At 38.6% G+C, this 27,701-nt stretch overlaps 1 protein-coding gene across 8 annotated transcripts in view; it reads right to left on the bottom strand.

Moving 5' to 3' along the window:
• Window positions 1–1,970: 1,970 nt before the first annotated feature.
• Window positions 1,971–27,701, bottom strand: part of ELP2 (elongator acetyltransferase complex subunit 2) — a 48,648-nt gene continuing 22,917 nt past the window's right edge. For 2 of the 8 annotated variants that reach the window (XM_072829299.1, XM_072829305.1), the window contains exons 13-22: window positions 24,898–25,086; window positions 22,661–22,730; window positions 21,399–21,494; window positions 21,192–21,249; window positions 20,324–20,396; window positions 12,213–12,405; window positions 10,512–10,633; window positions 8,619–8,752; window positions 7,959–8,072; window positions 1,971–3,219 (exon numbers count right to left, since the gene is read on the bottom strand). In XM_072829299.1, the coding sequence (XP_072685400.1) occupies window positions 3,063–3,219; window positions 7,959–8,072; window positions 8,619–8,752; window positions 10,512–10,633; window positions 12,213–12,405; window positions 20,324–20,396; window positions 21,192–21,249; window positions 21,399–21,494; window positions 22,661–22,730; window positions 24,898–25,086 (1,206 nt within the window). In that variant the 3' untranslated portion in view covers window positions 1,971–3,062. The remainder of the gene's footprint in view (window positions 3,220–7,958; window positions 8,073–8,618; window positions 8,753–10,511; window positions 10,634–12,212; window positions 12,406–20,323; window positions 20,397–21,191; window positions 21,250–21,398; window positions 21,495–22,660; window positions 22,731–24,897; window positions 25,087–27,701) is intronic. The other 6 variants (XM_072829300.1, XR_012032474.1, XM_072829301.1 and 3 more) reach the window with 6 other exon arrangements.

The following is a 27,701-nucleotide window of genomic DNA, read 5'->3' as shown; positions in this document are numbered from 1 at the left end:
GTGGTTGGTTTTTACAAAATGAGACTAACATTTGTTTTCTTCCAGAACAAAGCGCCTCAATTCCCAGCTGAACAGATGGCTCCTGCAATAAAAATTTTATTTCTTAGTTTCTCTTTCAGTAGAGCACAAGACTAAATTGTGGCCAAGGAGATTAAACAGAACTGTGTGGACTTCCAAGAAGCTTTTTTAAAGCTAGGGACAAGCCTTTCCTTCCTGTTGGTTGGAATGCCAAGATCATGGCAGGAGGCCAAGCAGCCATGCTGGATTGTGAGGAAGTCACACACTGAGGATCGCAGACAACAAAGAAAAACAGCCTTGGTCCCTGATCATGTTGAGGAGTCTCCATGCCCATCCTGGTCTGCCTACCTTGATTCCTTTCTTTTTTTCTTTTTAGAGAAAGAGAGCACACAGGGAGGGGCAGAAACAGGGAAAGAATCTTAAGCAGGCTCCACACCCAGCGTAGGGAGCCTGACACAGGGCCCAATCCCACGACCCTGAGATTATGACCTGAGTTGAAATCAAGAGTTGGACATTTCACTGATCGGGCCACCCAAGCACCTCTACCTTGATTCCTTTTGAGAGAAAACTTCCACCTTGCATAGGCCAGAAAGAACATCCGGATTTTCCTTCACACACAGCCAAATGGAAGTCAGACTGACCCACTAGTATTATCTCCATGTAGATGTGTGGGGAAACGCTTACTCACATTTATTGCCAGCATGAGCCTGGATTAAACGTGCTTCTGATTCTTTAAGTCTAGGTTCCAACTCCATTTAGGGGGCCTTGAGAAACACATGGGTCTGTACAAAAGTAGTTCACAGAAGGCCTGGAATTCCTTAAACCACTCAGGATTTTGTGGTGGTCAGAATTTCTAATTTAAAAGAGAGAATGAGTCTGTCCTTGCATTTTATTCCTGAATTTGCAGTTTCCTTCCAATTCCCGCATTCGTCCTTTGGGATCCATAACCAATTCTGCTTCCTCTTATTTGGCTTTGTGCTGTCCAAGATTAAAATGTACTCAGAACAACCCAATAACTTCTCCCCCCCATCTAGGAAAGTTGTACAGGTCAGAAGATAGCAACTGCTTAGGCTGGCACTTGGCATCAATCTGAACTCTAATGCTGTGAATCAGGCAGAGATGTGAGAGATCAGGGAAGAGGGAAAGGCAGGTCAGGGACTCTGAAATACTCTGGAGCAAAGTTCCAAGAGTCCCTTTCTGCTTTAGATATGATGAACAATGTGGTTCATGATATGATATGGTCAAAGGGTGTGCTCCTTTAGCAGATTAAGAGGCATGTAAAATTACAGCATATGTGTATGAATTACAATGTAGACTGCCCCAGTGTACAGTAAGTCCTTTGAACACTTACTGAATTACTCAGGTAGTTACTGAGAAAGATGCTTCAGTACCACACACGAAAACTAATACAAACCCAACTGACAAATTAAAACAATAACCATGAATTCAGTCTGAGACAAGGTCTATTTTCAGGGAACTTTAGGAAATTGAGTTCTGTGCTTGAAAATGTTCTAAAACACCAAGTTAGTTCAATCAATCTGCTCCGGAATCCCACACGGATGGGATCCAAACAAATCCCTGTGTGCCAAATGGGGGTGAAAACTCACATCCTTTAGCTGGTAAAGGAACCCGTACTTTAGGGCATCCTGGTTTCTGAGGTTGAGAACTCAGACTCTCATTGCTTTGGTGTAGACATGCACACACGTGCTTGAGGGTGTAAGACAAGTTTATACAGACTCAGTAGCCTAGAACTGCACAGTCCAAATATGGATGGCCACTAGTGACATGTGGCTAGTACATACTGAGATAGGCTCTAAGGGTAAAATACCTCAACAATCTTTAATGTTGTATATGTGAAATGATACTATTTTGGATATACTGGGTTAAAAGAGGTCACTAAAATAAATTTTACCTGTTTAACTTTTATTACATAACTACCAGAAAACTTTAAATTACTTAAGTAGCTCAGATTATTTATTTCTAGAAATACTGGATAGTGTCAGTCTAGAAATCTCGATTTAGACAAAATATCTCAATTCCTTTGGAAGCAAAATGTCACATTAGATAATGGCAAACTCCAATGAAGAAAATCCTCACCACCACCCCCCTTCAGCATATTTATTATTCACAGTATTCATTTCACTGCCAATTTGTCAGATGACTCTGGATCAGAGGAAATCTCCATTCTCATGCCAGTTTTCATCATACCCCTCCCCCAGAGCTTAAATTCCCTCCACCCAACTCCCAAAGTTCCCGACTCTCATGACCCATGTCCCAAACTTCAGCTGGCACACCCAACATTCTGTTTGAAGCATCTTCTTCCCTCTGCTCCCACTATGTACTCACCCTGGGGGACATCCTTTCTCTCATAACTCATGTATGTGACTTCACATCAATTCAGGTGATTCAGACACAACTCTACTTTTCAGGTCCTACATCTATCAGTGTAAATGTCAGGATAGTCTGCTTTAAGTCAAACTGTAAAAGAATCTATGTACTTTTAAATACAAGGAAGAATTGACTACAGTTCAAATTCACAAGTGCCTGCCAAATTCCTAGAATGGTGGGTGTGTACTGGAAGAAAGGGTCAAGACCACACAAAGTGTGGTCTCTACACAAATTGTTAAAATAAAAATTGGGTAATCTGGGTTTTATCTTTTTTTATTTTCCATGTCCTCTCTTTGAAGAGGGCAATAAATAATGAAATGTCCCAAAGAAGCGCATATGAAAAGGCCCAAAACAACGCATAATTAGGCAAATTCAGTCATGAAGAAAGAAGGAACAGAGGTTAACTTGGGACACATGAATGCAGGTCTGAATCCCTCAAAGTGTGGGCCAAGTTCTGAGGGTGTGTACATATATACATCTGTGAGAAAAGAGTCTGCAGTTTTCATGAGATTTCAAAGGGTCTGTGACCCAATAAGAACTACTGCTATAGGGCTTAAAAAGAAACTAGATAAAATTACAAGGTAAAGAAAGACATCTATTTACAGGATAAATATTTTAAGACGCCAATGACCACATGCCAATAGTTATTAACCCCATCACAGTACACATCTGTTAACTTTGTATATTTTCACAGTGTGATCTTCACCACAACTTGCAAAGTGTAACCACTCGGTGCCTTCTGCTTCATTCTGTTCAGTTTTTCCATTACAATTCTTCCAGCATAATTTTTTGATAGCAAGCATATGTCTTTGGCTAAAACAAAGATAGAAAAATCATGAAAGGAATGTATGCTAGGACTACAAAATATTTACCCTATGTATTAATTTCATTTATATGCCCTTGTTATTAATGTCAACATGAATGGAAGTCAAAATCTGAAAAATCAAAATGTAAAGGTCTTACAAAAAGCAGAATCAGACCTATAAATACAGAGAACAAACTAATGGTTTCCAAAGGGGCAGGGGTGGAGGGTTGGACAGAATGGATGAGAAACAGATACACACTTCCATTATGGAATGAATAAGTCACGAGAATAAAAAGCATCATATAAGGAATACAGTCAATGATGCCCTCATAGTGACTGACAGGACAGATGGCAGTTACACTTGGGGTAAACACAGCATAACGTGTAAATATGTCAAATCACTAAGTTGTACACCTGAAACCAATGTAATACTCTATGTCAACTATACTCAAGAAAAAAATTATTATAAAAATTCAAAAGTACAGGTTTTAAAATGTCATCACTAATACTTTAGCAATTTTATTCTAAACCCAAAAATATCTTAACTCTATTTACTTAAAACCCTAAATATCTTACTGACAAAGGACACTACCAAAAAGAGCAAGAAATAGACAATGAATTCCTGTCAAATCTTGTTTGAATAAGTGTATTTCATAAAATGGTTATTAAAATCAGTTTTTCAAATAACATTACTAAAGGTATTTCTTTTTTAAAGAATTCCAACTTGCAACATATTCTAAATATTTTATTCTTTTGACATCCCTGTGATATTGATAGACTCATGTTTTTACTGCTGGATAAGTAAAATAACAAAAGATTTAATAAACTGCCCAATGAAACAATCTTGGTCTCCAACATGACCTCCAACTGCATGACCCTGGGCAAGACACTCTTATTAATGCCCCCTCAACCCCATTGCAGGCCTAGAATGATACCAAACAAACACTGTCAAATCCCTATGAAAATTTAATACCCTATAAATTTAACCTGCAAATTAGACCTCCAAACCAAAGAGGAATAAAGTTAAAAACTTAAGTAGATTTTAAGGCAGTAAACCCTGAAAACAATACCTGTGCACACAAATTATACTTTCAGATGTTGAGAGCCCCACACATCACCAGATGCACTCTCAGAATGAAAGGCAGGAATGAAATATAACCTTGAGGTAATGAAACACATTTTAAAAATGGGCATACCAGAATCTATGTAACCACATGACTGTGAGGCCTTGCAAATGACCATAATGGAGGTTACACACACTTCAACAATGCTACTGTACATAGTGTTTCCTGAAATTTTCTTATAGGCAATGCTTCCATACTATGCAGGCGATGACCTGAACACTATCTTCAGTGACAGTACATCTGTGCATTTGACTCTGGTTACTGAAGGGAGTCAAGACTTATATGGAAATGAACTTTATAAATAGAATCAATGCCACACTTTAAAAAAAAGTGATGAAATGAGTACAATTATAAAAGATATGATAATTGGCTTTCTTGTATCACTAGTAAGCTGGTCCTGAACACAATCTCTAAAGATAAGTTCCAAAAATATTTTAAGTCACACCAACATCACTAGCATCTCATTTGTTATCAATAATATTAAAGAGCTCACATTTCATGAGAGGAATGGTTTGAAGTAGTGACATTACTGAAAGAAATACATGTAGTACAGTTGACCCTTAACACAGATTTGAACTGCATGGGTCTACTTATACACGGATTTTTTTCAATACATACAGTACAGTACCATAAATGTATTTTCTCTTACAATTTCTTAGCAACATTTTTTTTCTCTAGCTTATTTTATTCAAACACAGTGCTAAATACATATAACATACAAAATAGGGGCTAATCCACTGCTTATGTTATTACTAAGGCTTCTAGTCAACAGAAGGCTGTTAGAAATTAAGCTTTGTGGAGTCAAAAGGTATAAACCTCTAACTCCCACTGTTCAAGGACCAATTGCATACTGCTCCCCTTGGGAGCTACTTTGAGGAGTACTTATTTTGTTATTTTAAGTCTTAACATGGTGGGTTTGGGTAATATTCCCCTTAAATCTAGCATGTTAATAGATCATATTTAGAAGACAGGAGTTTGAGGAGCCAACCTTAAAGGCAGTATTTGGTTGTACTTACCTTTATATCTCATTATGAGCATAAACTTTGATTTGAAAGATACTGAAATTTGGTAACTGGGATATTAACAATGCAAATAGTATAATGTGGTTAAGTCAGGGATTATTTCTTATAAATCTAACACATCATAATGACTTAAAAAAAAATCTTGAAATAAAAAATACAAATTCTGTACATGTCCCCTTGCCTTGCTGTCTCAGGGCCTTCCTACCAGTATTCCACATTCAGGACCTGCAGAAGAGAATGAGCACCATGGGTAGGGCAAGCTGAAAGGAAGAAGGCAAGGGAGGGAGCCCAGGAAGAGAGAAAATTTCAAATTCCTAGAATATGGAATATCATACTGAAGTACTTACCTCTTCAGTAAGCAACAGCATGAACTCATTCTTTCTTTTTTTAAAATATTTTATTTATTTGGCAAAGAGAGCATACAAGTAGGCAGACCAGGAGGGAGAGGGAGATACAGGCTTTCCGCTGAGCAGAGAGCTTGATGTGGGGCTTGATCCCAGGACCCTGGGATCATGACCTGAGCCCAAGGCAGACACTTAACTGACTGAGCCACCAAGGTGCCCCCAACATGAACTGTTTCAATTGCTAAAACCACCATCAGAGGTGGGAGAGAAGCCAAAAGGGCAGCAGGAACAAAGATTACATTTTAACCAATACAATTATTACCAGTACTAACATGCTTTGCCAACAAGGAGACAAACTCTCCTGGATGAAATATCTTGTAAAAGACATCTGCTCACAGGTCTCTCTCTCCACCAACCCATCACTTTCATCATGATACTGTCACTTGGAATTTTGACATTCTATTTTGAACAGTTCAGATATATGAAGGTTGAAGAATTCTAAAAAAAAGTCTGACAGAATGAGGTTAGTGACTTTTCAATTATTCAGATATTTTTAAAGAATAATTTGGGTTAAAAATTAGATTAAAAAAGGATCCTGCTACCTAAGTGAGTGATAGTAGGGAGAAGGCTGTAAATGACAGGTGCTCTAAGCCAGCGCAGGAGGCAAAAGCCCAGGCGCAGGGCATGAGGCTCAGGGAGCATCTTGTGCTAGAAAGCAGTCATGTGGCTTTGAAGTGCACTTGACCGTTTGCTCCAACATGGGTTCTAAGCTGAAGTGTTCAAACACAAGATGAGGATACCAAAACACAATCTCTAATATTTCAAAAAATCACCAATACTTTTAATCCAATTTTACTACAAATCTACTATAATCACATTCTAAACATCATTATAAAAATCACTTTCATCTCAAATGCGTTGTCTATAAAGATAGTATTATGCAAACAAGCAATCTGTTCAAGTAAACTTTTAAAAAACCTGGTGTGGGGACACCAGGGTGGCTTAGTGGCTTAGCGCCGGCCTTCGGCCCAGGGCATGATCCTGGAATACTGGGATTGAGTCCCATGTCAGGCTCCCTGCATGGAGCCTGCTTCTCCCTCTGCCTATGTCTCTGCTTCTCTCTCTCTGTCTCTCATGAATAAATAAATAAAATCTTTAAAACAAAACAAAACAACAACCTGGTGCAATAGTAAGAAACATCAATCTCAAGAGACTACCACAGTACCACTTGGTGGTAAGCACCATGAAGAGAGATTTATGTCCCTCTCCATGTAAATATGGCATAAAATTGCCCGTAAAGACAAATACTCTATGATTTCACTTATATATTGAATCTTTAAAAAATGAAAACAAGGGCAGACCCAGTGGCTCAGCGGTTTAGCGCCACCTTCGGCCCAGGGTATGATCCCGGAGACCTGGGATCAAGTCCCACGTCGGGCTCCCTGCGTGGAGCCTGCTTCTCCCTCTGCCTGTGTCTCTGCCCCCCCACCACCGTCTCTATGAATAAATAAATAAAATCTTAAAAAAAAAAAAGGAAAACAAAAAAAAAAAAAAAGGAAAGAAAAAAGAAAACAAAAACTCACAGGAAAAGAGATCAGATTTATGGTTACCAGATACAAAGAGTAGGAGAGAGGGAATCAGAGGAAGGTGGTTAAAACATACAAACTCCCAGTTATAAGACAAGTACTAGAGATGTAATGTACGACATGATGACTACAGCTGACACTGCTGGATGACGGACAGGGAAGTTAAGAGAGTAAATCCTAGAGTTCTCATTAGGGGAGACATTTTTTCCTTTATTCTTTTCTTTTTTCCCTTTTTATTGTATCTCTAAAAGTAAATGGATGTAAGGTGAACATAGTGTAGTAACATTTCACAACGTATGTAAATCCTGCTGTAGACCATAAACTTATAGCCATATGTATTGATTACTTTCCAATAAAACTCGAGAAAAACTGCCACTAAAAACTAGATGCCAAGGACGTCTGGGTGGCTCAGTTGGGTTAAGTGGAGCCTATCTGGTCCCTGCTCAGTGGGGAATCTGCTCCCTCTCCCTCCACTAAGCCTTACCTTACTCTTGCATGTGCGTGCACTCTCTCTCAAATAAATAAATCTTAAAAAAAAAAAAAAAAAAGATCTACAAAAGAGCAACTTATTTTTAAAAATAAAAACTCAATGCTTGATAACAAATACAATTATAATTTGCATATTTATAACAAAATCTAATGTGATGAATGTGAAAATAGTAAGAAAATACCTTTGACTTGTTTCTACACAGTGGGTCCAGTCATTTATTTCTGGAACTTGATCAGTCTTTTTCCAGGTATATAAACAAACCTTTCCACACTCTAATCCTACTGCAACAATGTATCTGTTTTTAAGGGAGAGGAGAAAAGACTGATTAATTACATGAATTTCTGTTATCTCTGTCATCACTCTAAGGGAAGGCAAGTTCTTTACCTGTTTCCAACTGTCCATGGCTTACAAAAGGCTTTGTTTAAAAATGCCAGCTGAGGAGAGAGTGCACTGCTTCTACTGTGCCCTCATGGAACTTCTCTCCATCATGGGTGCTCAAAGTTTTCCCTCTGTTCTCTGCTGGCAAAGCCCATAAACCAGTGTTTCCCTGGCTGGCTGCAGGCGCTCCCGTTCTACTGAAGACACTTGTTACCAAGAAAGCACCAAGGTTCTAAATTTGGTGACATAAGAACCTTTGAGCCACACTCCCAATCCCCATTTTCTCCACTCTGAATATCATCGAGTTTGGATGATTTAACAATTCTTATAAGAAACCTAAGCATTATGAAAAAATAGCAACTCAGAAGCTATGAAAAAGCACAAATCAAAGTATGAGAGAGCTACATACTAAGGAATCAAGTCTTAACAAATATGTAAAACAAAGCCCCACTTGGAGACTGACCTTTGGGAAAGGTTAAGCAGGGGGCAGACACTGACTGCTGTCACTGCCCCGCCCACATCCAGGACAGAGGAGCAGGGGCCAATGCTGTGCTCCACAGAGTCATCACTGGAGTCGCACTCACCCCACACAACCACCTAATAGAGACAGATCAAACTCTGTGAAGCTTTCTCTTTGCAAGGTTTCCAGCAATGCATCAAGAGTATCAGTGGCACAGATAATGCAAAATATTCACTCTAACGTTTAGAAAAATGCCTCATCAACATTTGTGGATGATGTTCCAGGATTTCAGGTATTTCAGGCATCAGAGAGAAGCCACAGTGTAGCAGACACAAGTCTGTGAGACCTCAAATACCTAAGTGTGCTGGTCCCAGATGGACTGCCCCTGCCCAGAGACTGGAGATTATCTAGCATGCTCTTTGATACTCAGGAAACCAGTTCTGATCCAGGGAGAGTCTATCGGTCACATCTTCACCAGGAGGCTCATCCTGCACGTCTCTAAGAAGTTACCACACAATGCATGGGGACCTATCAAACCTATCTTCCTCTATACCACCGAGTCGCTCAGGGAAACAAGTCAGCAGTCAAGAGCACCTAACCATGATGCTACCCTGTGTAAAAAATGGTGTTTCCCTGGAAGCTCATGCCTCCAGGGGGTGTGACTGGTCCCTAAGAAACAGAGAGCAGTGAAGCAGATGACACTTGTAAAATCCAGACCAAAGCAAGACTCCAAGCAGAAGCCTCTGACCAACTAAACAGAAGTGCATTTCTGAGAATGTGTGGTGGATGACACTTTGTCCATTTCAGTCCCGACACACCCCTGAGAGCCACAGCTGGAGCATGCACTACAGCGAGACTGCAGAGGGCAGAGAAGCCCCGCTTCCTCAGCAGCCAGCAGCGCACAGCAAGGGAAGGGGCAGGGAAGAAATGAATAGGCAAATGGACACAAGTGAACATCTAAGAGAAACAGGTTTAGAGGATGACATTTCAGTGATTCACTGAGTGACAAGGCAAGAGCTAGCCCTCTGCTAAGGAGATTTGGACCATGACAAACTGATGAAGGCAGGAAGAGGAAAGGAAACGCTCAACTGCCTCACCACCTCTGGTCCGCAGGCACTGCAGAAAAAGGAAAGGGCATTAAAGAGTGTGAGAACAGGAGGGACCAGAGGCCAGGGTGAGGGCAGTAGTCAAGAACATACACCTAACTAACTTTTTTTGATTTTTTCAAAGCTTGGGAAACACACCCACCCACATACACAAACTGCTTCCTCCACTGAATGAAAAGGCAGTAATTATCTAATGTAGAAAAATTAATTCATAAATGTATGAAAAAGAAAAGCAGCGACTGTTTTCCCCCGTAGATCCCCTCCACCCCCTCCTGCTCTCCTAGTTGGTTAGTCTTGAAACCATTTTATTCACCACTTCTCTCCTGCTGGGGTCATCTGAGGAACATCATGTGTCTGAAAGGTTTTCTTCTCAGTATTTGATATTTCAGAGAAATGTATTTATAGAATTTAGCACAAAAAGCCTTTTTATGCATGCATATGAAAAACACAGAAGAGGGCAGCTCCAGTGGCTCAGTGGTTTAGTGCCACCTTCAGCCCAGGGTGTGATCCTGGAGACCTGGGATGGAGTCCCATGTTGGGCTCCCTGCATGGAGCCTGCTTCTCCCTCTCCCTCTGCCTCTGCCTCTGCGTGTGTGTGTGTGTGTGTGTGTGTGTGTGTGTGTGTCTCATGAATGAATAAATAAAATCTTAAAAAAAACAATAACAACACAGAAGAGAATATACAGATTTTTAAAAAATAAGATCAGAAAGTCAGGATTATATGTTTTCTATCCAAATACACCTGTAGTATTATTTTACATTTGAAAACTACTAAGTTTAAAAAAATTACCTTTTTGTCCCGACTTCCAGTGAAGAAATACTTGCTATCAGGACTCCAATCACAAGACCAAATAATTCTACTGTGCACAGCAGTTACTTTGTTGGTAAAGGCAAAGAGGCTAAAAACTGGGTCTGAAAGAAACACCATACACATGACTCACAAAGCAGAGTTGTCTTTATCTGTAGAAACCTATGGTTATGTGCCATATCCATCAAGCCCTTTAGCTATCAATTTATTCATGTGGACTTTTGCAACACACTAGGCAGCTGGCCCTCACCAGAAGGCTATAGGCACACAGTTACTCTCCCAGGAGGGAAAGCTCTCTAGTGACATCTTCCAGGTGCTTAACTAAAATTTAACTTATGCCCATGAGAGAAGCCTGAGCAATTTAACTTTACTCAGGAAGTGGCCAGATTTACACATATGGATAAAAGAGTAATGCACTCTTCAATAATGGAAACAAAAACAAAAACAAAAACAAAAACAAATGAATGAAAACTTTAAAAAAATCTTTGCCCTGGAGCGCCTGCGTGGCTCAGTAGGTGAAGCATCTGCCTTTGGCTCAGGTCACAGAGCCCCACATCTGGCTCCCTGCTCAGTTGGTAGTCTGCTCCTCCCTTTACCTCTGCCTACTAACTTCTCCTGCTTGTTTTCTCCTTGGTAATCTGTCAAGTGAATAAATAAAATCTTAAAAAACAGGGATGCCTGGGTGGCTCAATGGTTGAGCGTCTGCCTTTAGCCCAGGGCCTGATCCTGGAGACCCGGAATCGAGTCCCACATCGGGCTCCCTGCATGGAGCCTGCTTCTCCCTCTGCCTTTGTCTCTGCCTCTCTTCTCTCTGTGTCTCTCATGAATAAATAAAAAAAAAATCTTAAAAAAAAAACAAAAAACAACCTTTTCCCTTTTAAGATTTAAATGTAAGATAACTACTAGCCCTCAGGGGGACTAAACCTAAAACATATAATTACTTATGAAGAGGGAAGAGGAATATATCTATTAACCATAATCCATAAAGATACAATACATTAATGGATATATCATTAGTTTCACATCAACTTTTTATAAAGTAAAAGCTGCGTGTTAGGAAATCACTAGTTGCAAAAGAAATCAATCTGTTCTAATATGTACTGTTTAATATGTGTCAGTCTAAAATACAAGAAACTAAGAGACTAGGAATACCACAAGATCAAACTGCATGCAAGTTATATCAATGGAAAAATTAAAACAATTACACAACATGAAGATATATTAAACACTCTTTAGACTTTACCCAAAGAAACCAGGGTAAGAGAAATAGGCTATGCTCCAACAACACAAAGGTTTGTTGTTGGTTTTTTTTTTTCCCTTTGTTTTTAATTAATGCCAGAATATGCCACTCATTCAGTTTTATGCTGGCATTCTGAAACAATCCACAAAATCCATATTTTTTAGATTTCTGTTTCTTTTAACGGAGATGTCTGAATACTTGCCATCTTGACTATATAATCACAAGAAGTCAACTCAAAGATCACTGTGTTTAAATCTTATAAGGAAGGTCAAGTCTTCCTCAGAATACAACTATGAAAGATTTCATGAAAGTGAGACTGTGGCCTTCACCCTGGTATTACTTCTACTCCTCTTCAACTAGTAGCTCCTCACTAGATAAAATAGTAGTAGATAAAATGGACATATGTGTTTCACTAGTAATTTTCCAACTGGAAGCTGTTTTACCTAACTCAGGTGAGATTGTGTCCTGCCTTTTCCACAATGACCAGGTTCGATCTCTGGAAACAGCTAGTAAGAACTTGTCGTTAGGTGAGAAGGCCATCTGTGTGACAGTCAAACTGTGAAAAACTAAATTCTGCACCTGTTTCCAAGATGTAGTGTTCCAAAGAATGATGGCTGCATGCTCTTTCTTAGCTGCCTGGAGGACAGAGATGAAACAAGCAATTTAAGTAGAAATAAACTGGAAAAAAACCCACATTAAAAATAAATAATATATTGTTTCTATGGGTATGTTTTATTTATATGTATAAATGAGGAAAAAATTCAGAGCAGGTACATACTACAAGCAGGTGTAATCTCCTGGAAGAAGAAGACTGGGATTAGCATAGGTAACTCATCAGAAACTGACACAGTCATCACAATATTTCAATGTTTTATAAGAAGAATACCTTTGTGTATTAATTTGTAATTAAGAGTTTAGAAACTTTCACTTCTGGTCAATATGATGGAGGACTGGGGACTGGACTGACTCTTGTGTGAAATAACTAAAAACAAAAAACAAAAAACAAAACAGACATAGTGCCTGGAAATAACAGCACTCCAAAATACGAGGTAGCTGGCAACAAAGAACACTCATCTCTGGGACAAAATGAATTTGACTGGGAGAAAAAAAAACGAACCTCACTGAACTCTGTGACAACTTCAAACAGCTAAAGAAGTGTAACTAGAGTCTCCACAAAGGAAGAAAAGAAAAAATGCTTAAAAAGATAATTGCCGAAAAATTTCCAAATGTGATAAAAACAATAAACCTACAGATCCAAGAAGTTCAATAAAACCCAAAACATGAAGAAAATTATATAGAAAATAATCACATTGTTTACAACCAGCAATAAAAAATAAAATTGCAGTTGGAGGGGAAAAGCCCACCACCAAGAAACAAAAAAATTACAGCAAATTCCTATCAGAAACAATGCAAAAAAAAAAAAAGGAGCTCCATTGTTAAAGTACTGAGAGGAAAACCAACAGTATCTTACCCACTATAAAAATCATTATTGAAAAATGAGGGAGAGACAGAGTCTGTCAGACAGGCAGCTCAAAAAATTCAGGACCAGCAGAAATACATTACCAGGAATGTTAAAGAATATCCTTTAGGCAGAAAGAAACTGGTATCTGCTGGAAAATTTTTTATTTATATCTCTTCAAAAGATAACTGACTGATCACGGGGATCCCTGGGTGGCTCAGAGGTTCGGCGCCTGACTCTGGCCCAGGGTTTGATTTTGGAGTCCCAGGATCGAGTCCCGAATCGGGCTCCTGGCATGGAGCCCACTTCTCCCTCTGCCTGTGTTTCTCTCTCTCTCTTCCTCTCTCTCTATGTCTATCATGGATAAATAAATAAAATCTTGAGGAATTTCTCTGAAGAAGTAAAGTGTCCAACAAAACCACAGTAGGGGGAAACAGAAGTATACTTCTGTGAAGTTCCTAAATCATTCATGAAACAGTGCAACATTACTTGAAGGCAGACTGTGGCAAATTACAGATGTACACTATGAAATGAAAGACAACCAATAAAATTACACAGTAGTTATATCTACTAACCAAACAAAAGAAATAAAACACTCATAAGAAGTAATCAATTAACCCAAAGTAAGTAAAATGAAAAAAAAGAAAGGATGGAACAAATAGAAAACAAAATAGCAAGATGACAGATTTAAATCTAAGCATATTATTTATTACATTAAGGGACACCTGGGTGGCCCAGTCAGTTGAGCATCTCCCTTCTGCTCAAGTCATTATCTCAGGGTCCTGGGATCAAGCCCCACATCAGGCTCTCTGCTTAGCAGGGAGTCTACCTCTCCCTCTCACTCTGCACTCTCTCTTTCTCAAATAAATAAATAAAATCTGTATTTAAAAAAAAATCTCTAATTAAAAATTATATCTCATGTTTTTTTTTAAAGTAAATGGCCTCACAATTGCCACTATTAAAATGGAAGATTATCAAGATGAATAAAAAAGTAAGATCCAACTGTATGCTGTCTTTAAGAAACCCACTTGAAAAAAAAAAAAGGAAACAAATAGCTGAAGAGTACAAGGGTGGAAAAAAGATACATAATTCAAGCACTTCTCAAAAGAAAGCTGGAGTGGGTATATTAACATTGGACAACATAGATTTGAGAGCACAACATATGGCCAGAAATAAAGAGGATCATTCCATAATGATAAACTAGTCAATTAATCAAGAGAACGTAACAAATCATAAATGTTTTAATAGCAGAGCTCCAAAATATAAAAACTGATTGAAAAACAAGTATTAAAAGATAAGCCCACAACCATATAGATCTCAAAAAGCTACTCTCAATAAAACTCAAAAGTATCGAGACATAACACTATCAACCAATCTGACATAATTCACATTTTCAGAACACTCCACCTAACAGAAAGAGAATTCACATCCTTTATTTTTTTTTTAAAGATATTATTTATTTATTCATGAGAGACACAGGCAGAGGGAGAAGCAGGCTCCATGCAGGGAGTCCAATGTGGGACTCGATCCCAGGACTCCAGGATCATGCCCTGGGCAGAAGACAGGCACTAAACCGCTGCCACCCAGGGATCCCGAATCCACATCCTTTTTAACTGAACATGGAAATTTACCATGTTCCAAGATTACCAAGATTAAATTTCAAAGGATTCAAATCATACTATGTTTTCTGACCATAAAGAAATTAAATTAGAAATCAGTAACAGAAAGATATTTGGAAAACACTCAGTATAAGGAAACTAAATAATAAATCTCAAAATAACCTATAGGTAAAAAGACAAAATCAAGAGAAATTTAAAAATATTTTTAGTGAAAATGAACAGAACTATCAAAACTTACAGGATGCCTCAAAAATAATACTTAGAGGGACACGTGGGTGGCTCAGTGGTTGAGTATCTGCCTTTGGCTCAGGGCGTGATCTCAGGTCCTTGGATCAAGTCCCACATCAGGCTCCTTGCAGGGACCCTGCTTCTCCTTCTGCCTATGTCTCTGCCTCTCTGTTTCTCATGAATAAATAAATAAAATCTTTAAAAAAAAGCTTTTTAAAAAACAAATTAATAATAATACTTAGAAAATTATAGCACTCAACATCTGTATTAGAAAGATCTGAAATCGGGATCCCTGGGTGGCGCAGCGGTTTGGCGCCTGCCTTTGGCCCAGGGCGCGATCCTGGAGACCCAGGATCAAATCCCACGTCGAGCTCCCGGTGCATGGAGCCTGCTTCTCCCTCTGCCTATGTCTCTGCCTCTCTCTCTCTCTCTCTGACTATCATAAATAAAAAAATAAAAAATTATAGAAAGATCTGAAATCAATGGCTTCAGCTTTAGCCTTATTAAACTAGAAACAGTAGAGGAAATGAAATCTAAGAAAAAAAACCAGCAAAAAATCAATGAAACAGAAACAAGAACAGCAGCAGAGGAAAATCCACAAAACCAAAAAGCTGGTTATTTGAAAATACCAAAAAAATAATTATTTTCCCGATTAATTCTCAGAAAGCTCTCCACCCCAAAAAAAGGTATGAGAGAGAAGACACAAATTGCTGATAACAGTTGTAAGAAAGATGACATCTGGGGCACCTGGGTGACTCAGTTGATTAAGTACCTGCCTTCAGTTCAAGTTATGATCACAGGGTTCCTGGGATCGAGCCCCATGTCCAGCTCCCTGCTCAGCAGAGAGTCTGCTTCCCCCCTCTCCCTCTGCGCCTTGGCTTGTGTTCTCTCCATCTTACTACCTTCTCAAGTAAAAAAATAAAATCTTTAAAACAAAACAAAAAAAAAAACAAAGGTAACATCACCAGATATTCTTTCAATATTAAAAGGGACAAATTTTCTGAAAAATACAAACTACCAAAGTGCACTCAAGAAAAGCTACACAGTCCTATATCTATTAAAGATATTATATTTCTAGTTAAAAACTTTGCCACAAAGAAAACTCCAGGATTGGTTGGCTTACTGGGGATTTTTCTCAAAAATTTAAAAAGATAGTAATACAAATTCTACACAAACTCTTCCAGAAAATTGCAGAGGAAGAAATATTTCTAAGAGGTTAATATTACTCTGAAACCAAAACCATATAAAGAAAACTATATTTCAAAAAAATAAAAATAAAAAAAGAAAACTATATTTCAATATCCATCATATATTATATACAAAAGTTTAACAAAATTTTAGAAAAATTAGTCCAACAGTATATAAAATGATAATGTACTATAAACAGGTGGGGTTTGGTTCCAGGAATGTGACGTTGGTTTATTATTTTAAAAATCCGTGTAATTCACCATATTAATAAACTGAAAAGGGGAAACCATATGATCATATCAACAGATGAAGAAAAAATACTTAACAAAATCTATCTTCCATTCCTGATATAAACTCTCTGCAGAGGCACCTGGGTGGCTCAGTCAGTTGAGGATCTGCCTCTGGCTCATGAGGGTCATAATCCTGGGGTCCTGGGATCGAGTCCCATGTCAGGCTCCCTGCTCAGTGAGCAACCTGCTTCTCCCTCTCCCCTGCCCCTGCTCACGTTCTCTCTCTTGCTCACTCTCTCTCTCAAATAAATACAAATCTTTAAAAAAAAAAACAAACAAAAACAAAACAAAACAAAACCTCTCTGCAAACTAGAAATTGGAGGCAACCTGAGAGAGAAGAATCACAAAAAAGTCTATAGCAAACATCACCTGTAATGGACAAAGAAGGAATCCTGAGGTGAGGAATTAGGCCAAGGATTTCTGCTATTACTATACCATTTCTATCCAACATTAAGACATGCATATGAGGAAGGAAATTTCTTTACTCATAGGCAACATAAGAATCTATGTGGAAATGCTATAGCATGTATAATAAAGGTACAAATTTAGAAAGCTCCCAGGATGTAAGATCAATATACAAAAAGCAAGGAAAAGATACAAAATATTTGAAATAAGGGTAAATCTGACAGAATTGCCTAAGACCTGACACTGAAAACTACAAAACAAACATTCCTAATAGTAAGATGTTAACAATGGGAAAATTGGGTGAGATAAAACTATATATTATCTCCGCAACATTTTGTTAAATCTACCATCATTCTAAAATAAAATGTTTACTGGGACGCCTGGGTGGCTCAGTGGTTGAGCGTCTGCCTTCGGCTCAGGGTGTGATCCTGGAGTTCTGGGATCAAGTCCTGCATCAGGCTCCCCGCAGGGAGCTTGCTTCTCCTTCTCCCTATGTCTCTGCCTCCTTGTGTCTCTGATGAATAATAAAATATTTAAATAAAATGTTTACTTTAAAAAATCATCCTGAGAAATTAAAGACCTAAATAAATGAGACAGTGCATTTGCATGTCAAAAAACCCAATATTGTTATAATCTCCTCCAAATAACTTTGAAAAGTAAGAAGAGAATTGGTTCCTGATTTCAAGACCTATTACAAAAAGCTACAGCTATTAAAAGAATGTGGTACTGCATCAACATAAGAAAAAAAGATGAACAGAAGAAAATAAAAGTGTAGAAAAAGACTCATACATATATAGACAGGTGATTTCTAGCAAAGGTGCAAAAGGCAGTAAATAAAAGAGTAGTCTTTTCAACAAATAATGATGGTACAATTGGATACTGACATGCAAAAAAAACCAACTTTAACCTAAATTCCAGGCCAAATGCAAAGAATGCAAGAATTAAAGATGTAAACATAAAACTTAAAATCTACAAAACTCCTAGAACAAAATGTAGCAGATCTTTGTGACCTTCAGTTAGGCAAAGATTCCTTAGACATTACACAAAAAGCACACAACCCAATACAGAAAAAAAACTGGTAAATCAGACTTCACCAAAACATATAACTTCTGCTCTTTGAAAAACACAGTTAGGGAAATGAGGACAAGTCATTGGGAATAATTATCTAAATAGCATTTATCTGATAGTTGTATCCAGTGTATATAAAGAACTTTCCCAAATTCAGTAGTGGAAAAACAATTGCTATAAAGAAATGGGCAGAAGATTTGAAGATACTTCATCAAAGAAGAGATACAGATGGAAAATTAGCACATAAAAAGATGCTCAACAACACTGGTCTTGTGGAAAATGCAAATTACAATCACGAGATGTTACCCACCAAACTGAATAGTTAAAAAGATTGACCGTGGAGTACAAAATATTGATAAGGGTGTGAAGCTACTCAAAGTCCCTCTGCTGGTGGGAACTGCAAAATGGTACAACCACTTTGGAAAATAGATTGGCAGTTTCTTTTTTTAAGATTTTATTTATTTATTCCTGAGCTGGAAGGAAGGAAGGAAGGAAGGAAGGAAGGAAGGAAGGAAGGAAGGAAGGAAGGAAGGAAGGAAGGAAGGAAATACGGCATGATTCCACTTATATAAATTTTAGAAGATACAAACTACTCTATCATGACAGGAAACAGATTAGTGGTTTCCTAGGGATGAGGCAGCAGAGGGTAAGAAGGAGCAGGGAAGAGGACTTACCAAGGGACAAAGGAAATAATCTAGGGTTGATGGCTATGTCTATTATCTTACTTGTGGTCGTGATTTCACAGGTATAAACAAACATGTTAAAACTTATCAAACTGTTCACTTTCAACACGCAACTTATAGTATGCTACTAACACCCAAATAAAATTGCTAAAAATGTTAGTTTCAAAGAAAGATACATCTAATCATCTGCTTTACCAAAGAAAACCAAATATGTGGCTGGCATCTTCAAGAAACCCAGCTACCTTCAGGTAAATCTGCAGATTTAAACTTTCCAAGCCACACTAACATCCACATCGCTTTTCTATTGTTTATTTAAATATAAAATACACAGAACAAGTATACAAATAACAAAAAGAAAGCTGCACATTTTTGCTATAAAAGCAAGACCATTTGAAAAGGAAAAATAATCAATTATATGACCAACAGTGCCCAAAAGCTAAAAACAAATAAGCTGCTCAATAGAAGCATGGCTTTTCCTGATACCACACTCCATTCTTTCCACAGGCCCCTGCCACCAAGGAAGTATTCTCAGTACCATCCTCACAGAGGGACAAGCAAAGGACATAAGGCAGGAGGGGTATATTGATACTTATGACGCCTCACAATATAGGCCAACAGCAAGAAGCTGCAGAAAGAGCAGGGACAGAGGAGCCTAGCCACATAGGCAGCTCGCATTATCACGTTTAAAACAAGTAAATGAATTTTAGAAAATGTAGAGAAATATGTAGATCTCAGACCTTTCAGACAATCCTCCATATACACTGGCTCCTTCCACAGAGTATGAATATATGGATAAATACTGAATTTTAAGTTTGGGATCATTCTCCCAGGCAAAAGCTTGAAGAGCACTATTCCACAGTGCCATGTGCTAGTGAGCAGGCACCACCCTGCCTCACCCTGGCGTAGGCTGAGGGACTCCATTCACTTCAGTCGATACCACATCTGTTCCTGGAGAAACTCAAATGGAGCAGAGGGCTCCTTCTCCTTTCCCTGTGTCTTCAGGGCTCCCAATTATTTCAATTTATTTATTATCTTTTTAGGTCACTTAGAAACATCTGATTAAATACATCAGGCAAGGGACTCCTGGGTGGTTCAGCGGTTAGCGCCTGCCTTCAGCCCAGGGCACAAGCCTGGAGTCCTCGGATCGAGTCCCGCATCGGGCTCCCTGCAGAGCCTGCTTCTCCCTCTGCCTGGTCTCTGCCTCTGTGTCTCTCATGAATAAATAAATAAAATCTTTAAAAAAAATAAATAAATCGGGCATACATCAACTTAAACCAAGTATTTAAAAACAAAAGTGTGTGGCTCAAACAGATTTAAAATCCAACTGCAGGCTTTATTTTATTTCTCTTTATGTAAGCTCTACACACTCAACATGGGGCTTGAACTCACCATCCCGATATTAGGAGTCACATGGTCTACTAACTGAGGTAGCCAGGTGCCCCTCAATTGCAAGATTTTGAAGGGAAAGAAGGGAAATGAGATTGAGAAAGTAAGTTCAGAAAAAAGTAGGTCCCAGTGGCCTTTCACGGAGCATTCTGCCTCTATTACCACAACTTTTAAGAGCCTGAGGACTCAAATAACATGTCACCAAGTAGAATAAAAAAAATTCCCTACCTTACATGCTGAGGCAAGCAGAGTCTTTGAATTGCTACAAGCAACACAAAATATTTCATAACCATGTCCATATCTAAAATTTTAAAAAAAATGCATGATCCCTTTATTAGTATATATACTTATTTTCATGCTGCAAAGTTTTAACATGTGAAAAGAACATCAATCTCCGTAACATACAATTCTTTTAGGGACATTACATTTCTGTCTAGGCAAGCATTTAGGGTAAAAAACAGAGAGACTGGGAAACAGGCCAGCTTCCTAAAAGTGCTACAACTTATTCAAACAATTAGATTAAAATACATTTCACACCTCCACCCCCACCAGCCAATACAACAAATAAATCCAGGAAAGGTTTTGATGGAAAAACACCCAAGGGAAAAAAACAAAAAACAGAATAATAAATCTTAGAAGTCCTTTTGAAAAAGGGAAAGAAATGGGGCACCTGGGTGGCTCAGTTGATTAAGCATCTGCCTTTAGCTCAGGTCACAATCTCAGGGTCCTGGGATCAAGCCCCACAGTGGGCTCTTTGATCAGGAGGGAGTTGGTTTCTCCCTTTCACTCTCCCTCTGTGCTATCCCTCTCTCTCAAATAAATAAGTAAAATCATTAAAAAAAAAAAAAAAAAGTAAAAGAGATATAATGCTATGTCTCTACTTTAAAAACAAAGACCAATAAAAATCTAGTAAATACACAGTAATATAAAAATCTATGTGAAGTTTGATTCTTGTCCCTTATCCACTAAAGATTTTTAGATGGGGGGACAATATAAGTAACAAGAAAGCAAAGGAGAAAATCAAGTTGTGGGGAGAAAAAAAAAATTACAAGTTATGACAGAATCAGACCAAATAGATTTGCACAGTTTAACTTACAGTTTTTGAACTTCAGGCCATAAAGTATTCTGCAGAAGATGATCCTCAGTGGGAGGTTCTATAATAAACGTATAGCACTGGAATTATTTTTTTTCTGATTTCATGCAAATGAGTGAATTCTACAGCACTTACTTAGGTCAACAGTGACAGGTATCATACTATGTGTACTAATGACTCTTATTAAACCACCTTTTTACCATTTCTTACCAGTAAGTATGGAAGGTTGAAAGGCCACTGGTTGATACTCGAAACTGGTACTAGTTAATAGTTCCTCTTCATCAGAAGGCTGAGAGGCTATATCTCCTAGTGTAAATGAAACACATCAACATCATGAATATAGCCCCTATATGTATATGTCTTGTACATGTCCCAATATCACAACCATCAGAAAGCAGTGGCACTTCAAAGTACTAATTGTACTTCAAAGATGCATCACTGTGATTCCAAAGCCAAGGGTATTTCCATTACTTCAATATCTTCCAAATTCCAAATGTGTTCCTTGAAGCACCAGTCAATTCCACGGATTCTTTTTTCTTTCTTTTTTGTTTTTTAAGATTCTATTTATCCATTCATAGAGAAACAGAGAGAGAGGCAGAGACACAGGCAGAGGGAGAAGCAGGCTCCATGCAGGGAGCCCAACATGGGACTCGATCCTGGGTCTCCAGGAGGCGCTAAACCGCTGCTGCGCCACCAGGGCTGCCCAGAATCCTTTTTTCTTTGACCTAACATTTCCCAAACTTTTAAAAAAATCAGATTCTTCAGGCCACCCATATTAACATGTGGTATTCAAAAAAAAACGTGGTAGTGGTAGTGCTCTATGAAACACACTTTGTGAAAGCTGTACCTATTTCAGGGTCTATATATGGCCAAAGTATTTATTATGAAATGTCTGATGGAGAAAGCAGACAAATGTGTTGTGATTTAAAAAAAAAAAATCAGGGCACCTAAGGGGTGCAGTCGGTGAAGTGTCTGCCTTTGGCTCAGGTCATGATCTCAGGGTCCTGGGATCAAGCCTCCTATTGGGCTCTCTGCTCAGTAGGGAGTCGGCTTTTCCCTCTTCCTCTATATCTCTCTTGCTTTCACTCTCTCAAATAAATAAAATCTAAGAAAAAAAAAATCAGGGGTGCCTGGGTGGCACAAGCAGTTAAGTGGCCACCTCTTGTATTGGCAGCTTGGGTTGTAATTTCAGGGTCATGGCATCAAGCCCCACGTCAGGATCCATGCTCAGTTTGGAATCTGCTTAAGACCTCTCTCTCCCTCTGCCTCCAGCTCACTCTCTCTAAAATAAATAAATAAACCTTTAAAAAATTTTTTTAAATCAGTAATGAACATGAAGTACATATTATCCAAGTGTTTAACTAGATTATTTATTTATTTATTCATTCATTCATTCATTCATTCATTTATTTTTATAACTAGATTTTAAACACCACTATGGATTCAAAACTTTTGGACACTAAAAGCCTTACCTTGAAAGACAGCTTTATTTGATAACCCCAAGGCAGGGACTGTAGCTCCTTCTGGAAGATCACTGTCCTGCTGGAATAAAAAGTATGATACATGTTTTAAATACTAGAAGTTACTACTACACCTCAGGCACACAAAAATGTCATGCTCATAAATGCAGAGGAGCAATTTAAAGATCACATTGAGTGGATATCTGCCCACACTTCCATTTTCTAAACCAACAGATGCAATGCTAAGCAATTACTCTCTGAAGACAGGCTGCAGTTAACCCCCAACGTTCTACACCCAATCCATAAAGTCCAGCATCCTTTCTTCCATGAGCTCATCAAACTCTAACAGTTCAGTGAGTTTCAGAGTCTGAGAAGGCATGCACTGGTCTGGTTTCTAGCAAAGAATAGGCTGAAAATGGCATGCATGGGGCTCTACTTCCAAGAGTCTCCCAAAAATATCCTAATGATACTCCTGCAAACATGACCATTTCCTAAAAAAGCACGGAGTATTTTCATGAAACATATTTAAATAACTCGGTATCTTTAAAAAAAATTTTAGAGTACTGTCTGAAGTGCCAATAATCTATTTATACTATGCAATTTACATCAAATTAAAAGAAACTATATGCTAACTATAAAAATTGGCACATGTCCAGATGATAAGAGCATTTCTTACAATTCAGACTTTAATATACAAAGGCTGGAACTCAACACAAACATGAGCAATGGGAACTTAAGCCTTCATCAGGAACAACAGTCCAGGATATAAGAGACAGCATGCTTTATTTCAGACACCAAGAACAACAAACCAGCATGAAAAAGAGAAGCAAGAAGCATTCCTACAAACTTGTCCCCACATTCAGAATGGGAACAAAACCCAAAGTACAGCAAGAAGCTTTCCGGTCTAGGCAATTTCTGTATCTTAGGACACAGAATTGACTGTTTACCTGGACTAAGGCTTTCATGGAATCCCAAAACCACATTTCAACCCCTACAATTGAGAGATCCTGAAACTAACTGCCCTTCCACCCCTGCAGCTCTATATAATAATCCCAATCAAGAGTTCCTTTTTAATCTCATTCCCATTGTCTATTATGATTAGAAACAAGCAGAATAGAATCTTAAATCTTCTCATCATCAGGAAAGCCTATGTATACTGAGGTGCCCAGTATACAGTCAAGGAAATTTAGTTGGAAAGTTTATTTCAAATGACTCATTTTCTTCTTCTTCAGTCTTATCCAGACTGGTGTTAGCTGCCCTGCTTTCAGTCTCCAGGCTCAAATGTATCCTGGTCTCACATAATACTTTCTACACCAAAGTACTTTTCAGAACCTTCTTTGGTTAGAGGACCTCCTTCCCCCCGCCAACAGAGCCCCCCAGTCTAATTGTGCCTGCCTCCCAAGGTCCTCCAGCACTTGGACTTTCTCCCATTCTCTCCATTTCCCTGGCTATACTACTCTTCATTTGAATAGCTATGGCTACCCCGATGCTCACTCGCTCACTCCCTCTCCCTTCCTTCCCCCTTCTCCCTACACTTATCCTTTTAAATCTCAGAACCAAATCTGTGACCCAACTCTCAGTGAAGAACCATATGAGGCTCACACTTCTGTGTAACACAACTATCTTCCTAATTTCATAACTTTGAAATTAATTACTTTATAATTTTTATAATTTATATATCATTGGTCTCACCTAATAATTCCAAGTACTTCAACTCCACTGCTCCCTATCCCTAACCTACAGCTACATGGAAATCTTGAAAGTATGGCCTACTATATATTGTTTTATTTTAAGTACCTGTCACAGTGATGATACATGGCTCCTGCCTTGACATAATGTAATTCTTCACAGTGTCTCAGGCTACCTTTTAAAGATATTTCTGGTTTTAACATTTAAATTATTGTATGCCACAGTGTGCAAAAAAGGTTGTCAAGCCAATAACATGATTTGACTTCCTTTCTAGCAATGAGCTTCCTTTACAGATTTAAGCAAAAAATTTCTTAAATGAAGGGGATCCCTGAGTGGCTCAGCGATTTGGTGCCTGCCTTCCATCCAGGGAGTGATCCTGGAGTCCTGGGATCGAGTCCCACGTTGGGCTCCCTGCATGGAGCCTGCTTCTCCCTCTGTCTGTGTCTCTGCCTCTTTCTTTCTCTCTCTCTCTCATGAATAAATAAATAAAATCTTAAAAACAAATTTTTTCTTAAATGAAGTGCATGGATTTAAGCTGAAACATTTAGAAGAATACTCACATTATAAAGCACAAGATTCATAGACTGGCCTGTAATGGCACAAAAATTTTCCACAAAATTCCGAGGTGCAGAAAATACCCGAAGAACTTTTTCATCTGCTCCAGATACAAACTGAAACCGATTAATCATTGCCAAACATTTCAGGTCATATCCATGTATCTGAGGCCTGGCAATTTCATGCCAAGTCACCTGGGTATTAAAATAGGATAAACAAAAATGATCATACATTTCAAAATCAAATTCTTTTTTTTTTAAGATTTTATTTATTTATTCATGAGAGACAGACAGAGAGAGAGAGAGATAGAGAGAGAGAGGCAGAGACACAGGCAGAGAGAAAAGCAGGCTCCATGCAGGGAGCCCAATGTGGGACTCCATCTTGGGACTCCAGGGTCGTGCCTGGAGCCGAAGGCAGGTGCTTAACCACTGAGTCACCCAGGCATCCCTCAAATTCATTTCAACAAGCAAAATATGAGATGCAAAATCATTTATTATGCCATGGAAATATGACCACAGAGCAGATTCATCTGTGTTGTGTTTATTGATAATTCAATCCTTTTGGTTACTGAGTATATTCCCTTGTATAGATATGTGTATATTATGTGTATATACATACACATACATAAGCTTGTTGATCCATTCACATACCAACAGACATTTAGGTTGTTTCCAGTTTTTGTCTTTTTTTTTTTTTAAAGATTTTTTATTTATTTATTCATGAGAGAGAGAGAGAAAGAGGCAGAGACACAGGCAGAGGGAGAAGCAGACTCCATGCAGGGAGCCCGATGTGGGACTTGATCCTGGGACTCCGGGATCACACCTCAAGCCAAAGGAAGACCCTCAACCACCAAGCCACCCAGGCATCCCTCCAGTTTTTGTCTTTTACTGAAAAAGCAGTTGTGAACATTTCTGTAGAAACCTTTCTTTGCATGGCCATGGGCTTCTGTTTTTCTTGGGTAAATACCACCTATAAGTAAAATGGCTAAATCATATCATAGATGCATATTTAAATTTTTAAGAAACTGCCAAATTATTTCCCAAAGACATTATGTTTTACAATCCCATCAGCAGGGCAGCTCTGGTGGCGCAGCGGTTTGGAGCCACCTAGAGCCTGGGGTGTGATCCTGGGGACCCTGGATTGAGTCCCACATCGGGCTCCCTGCGTGGAGCCTGCTTCTCCCTCTGCCTGTGTCTCTGCCTCTCTCTCAATCTGTGTGTCTCTCATGAATAAATAAATAAAATCTTAAAAAAAACAAAACAAAACAAACAAAAAACAATCCCATCAACAGTAGAGGAGAGTGCCAGCCGCCTGCTTCCTCACCAAAACTTGGTATAGTCAATCTTTTACTTTAATCACTCTGATAGGTGTGTAATGGTTCCTCATTGTAGTTTTACTCTGCATTTCCCTAATGACTATGGGGTTGAGGATCCTTTCCTGTCCTTATTTCCTTATATCTTCTTTGGAGAAGTATCCGTTCAAATCTTTTGTCTTTTTTTTTTTTAATAGGATTGTTTTGTTTTCCTATTACTGAGTTCTAAGGCATTCTTTATATACCCTGGATATAAATCCCTTACCAGAGATGTACTTGGTAAATACTTTCTCCCAGTTTGTGACTGGTCTTCTCATTTTCCTGACAGTATCTTTCAAGGAGCAAAAATTCTACATTTTGGTGAAGTCCAACTTATCCATTTTTTAGTGGATGATTAATAAACAACAGCTGAACTATACTGGTAACAAGTCACAAAGAGCCATAGAAAAGCACTACAGGGATGACTGGGTGGCTCAGCAGTTGAGCTTTTGCCTTTGGCTCAGGGCTTGATCCCAGGTGTGGGATCGAGTCCCACATTGGGCTCCCTGAGAGAAGCATGCTTCTCTGTCTGCCTATGTCTCTGCCTTTCTCTGTGTGTCTCTCATGAATGAATAAGTAAAATCTTGAAAGAAAGAAAGAAAGAAAGAAAGAAAGAGAGAGAGAGAGAGAGAGAGAGAAAGAAAGAAAGAAAGAAAGAAAGAAAGAAAGAAAGAAAGAAAGAAAAGAACTGTAAATCATTTGCTTTGTTTTTTAATGGACTCTAGTATTGCTCCCAATGTCTTCAACTCTATAATCTGAATCTACCGCTGCTACTAAAGTACTAATATAAGTGGCAGATTTCGCTTGTTTTCAAGGACTGACTTGTAGTCAGTTCCAAGAATTTCTGTCAGAAATTGAAACTGAGGGGGCGCCTTGGTGGCTCAGTTGTTTAAGTGTCTGCCTTCAGCTCAGGTCATGATCGACCCTGAGTCAGGGTCCCTGCTCAGCAAGTAGTCTGCTTCTCCCTCTCCGTTTGCCCCTCCCCCCAACTCATGCTCGCTCCCTCTTTCGCTCACAAATAAAAAAAAATCTTAAAAAAAAAGAAAAGAAACAAACTGAAACTGAGTACACAGGCTTTCTCTACCACATAGCACAGTTCAATGGCTTGCCAGTGGTAAAGTCTGGTTGTAATTTTTTGAGCTCAGGACCAAGACTGAAAAGTTTATTAAACAAAAACTGCCCTCAATCACTATTACCTAACACTATATGACTTTAGAAATTAGTTTCCACTGCAAACTTGACAGCATTTCCTAATGAATTAAACCTAAAATTATAAGGGATAAGTTAACTTTTATGTAGAACAAAAGTAAATTTTGAAAACTGACACTTAAATTGTCTGAATTGTAAAAAGTATATGTATGTTTAAGTTCTTAAGAAAACATCAAACGTTTTCCTAACTGGCTGTATCGTTTTGCACTCCTATGAACAAAGTATAAAAGCTTGGGCCACTCTGCATCC

This window comes from Canis lupus, chromosome 6 (genome assembly GCF_048164855.1).
Source record: "Canis lupus baileyi chromosome 6, mCanLup2.hap1, whole genome shotgun sequence".
In the NCBI taxonomy this organism is placed as follows: domain Eukaryota; kingdom Metazoa; phylum Chordata; class Mammalia; order Carnivora; family Canidae; genus Canis; species Canis lupus.
The sequence above is the reverse complement of the archived record's forward strand: the minus strand, read 5'-3'. Positions and strand labels throughout refer to the sequence as shown.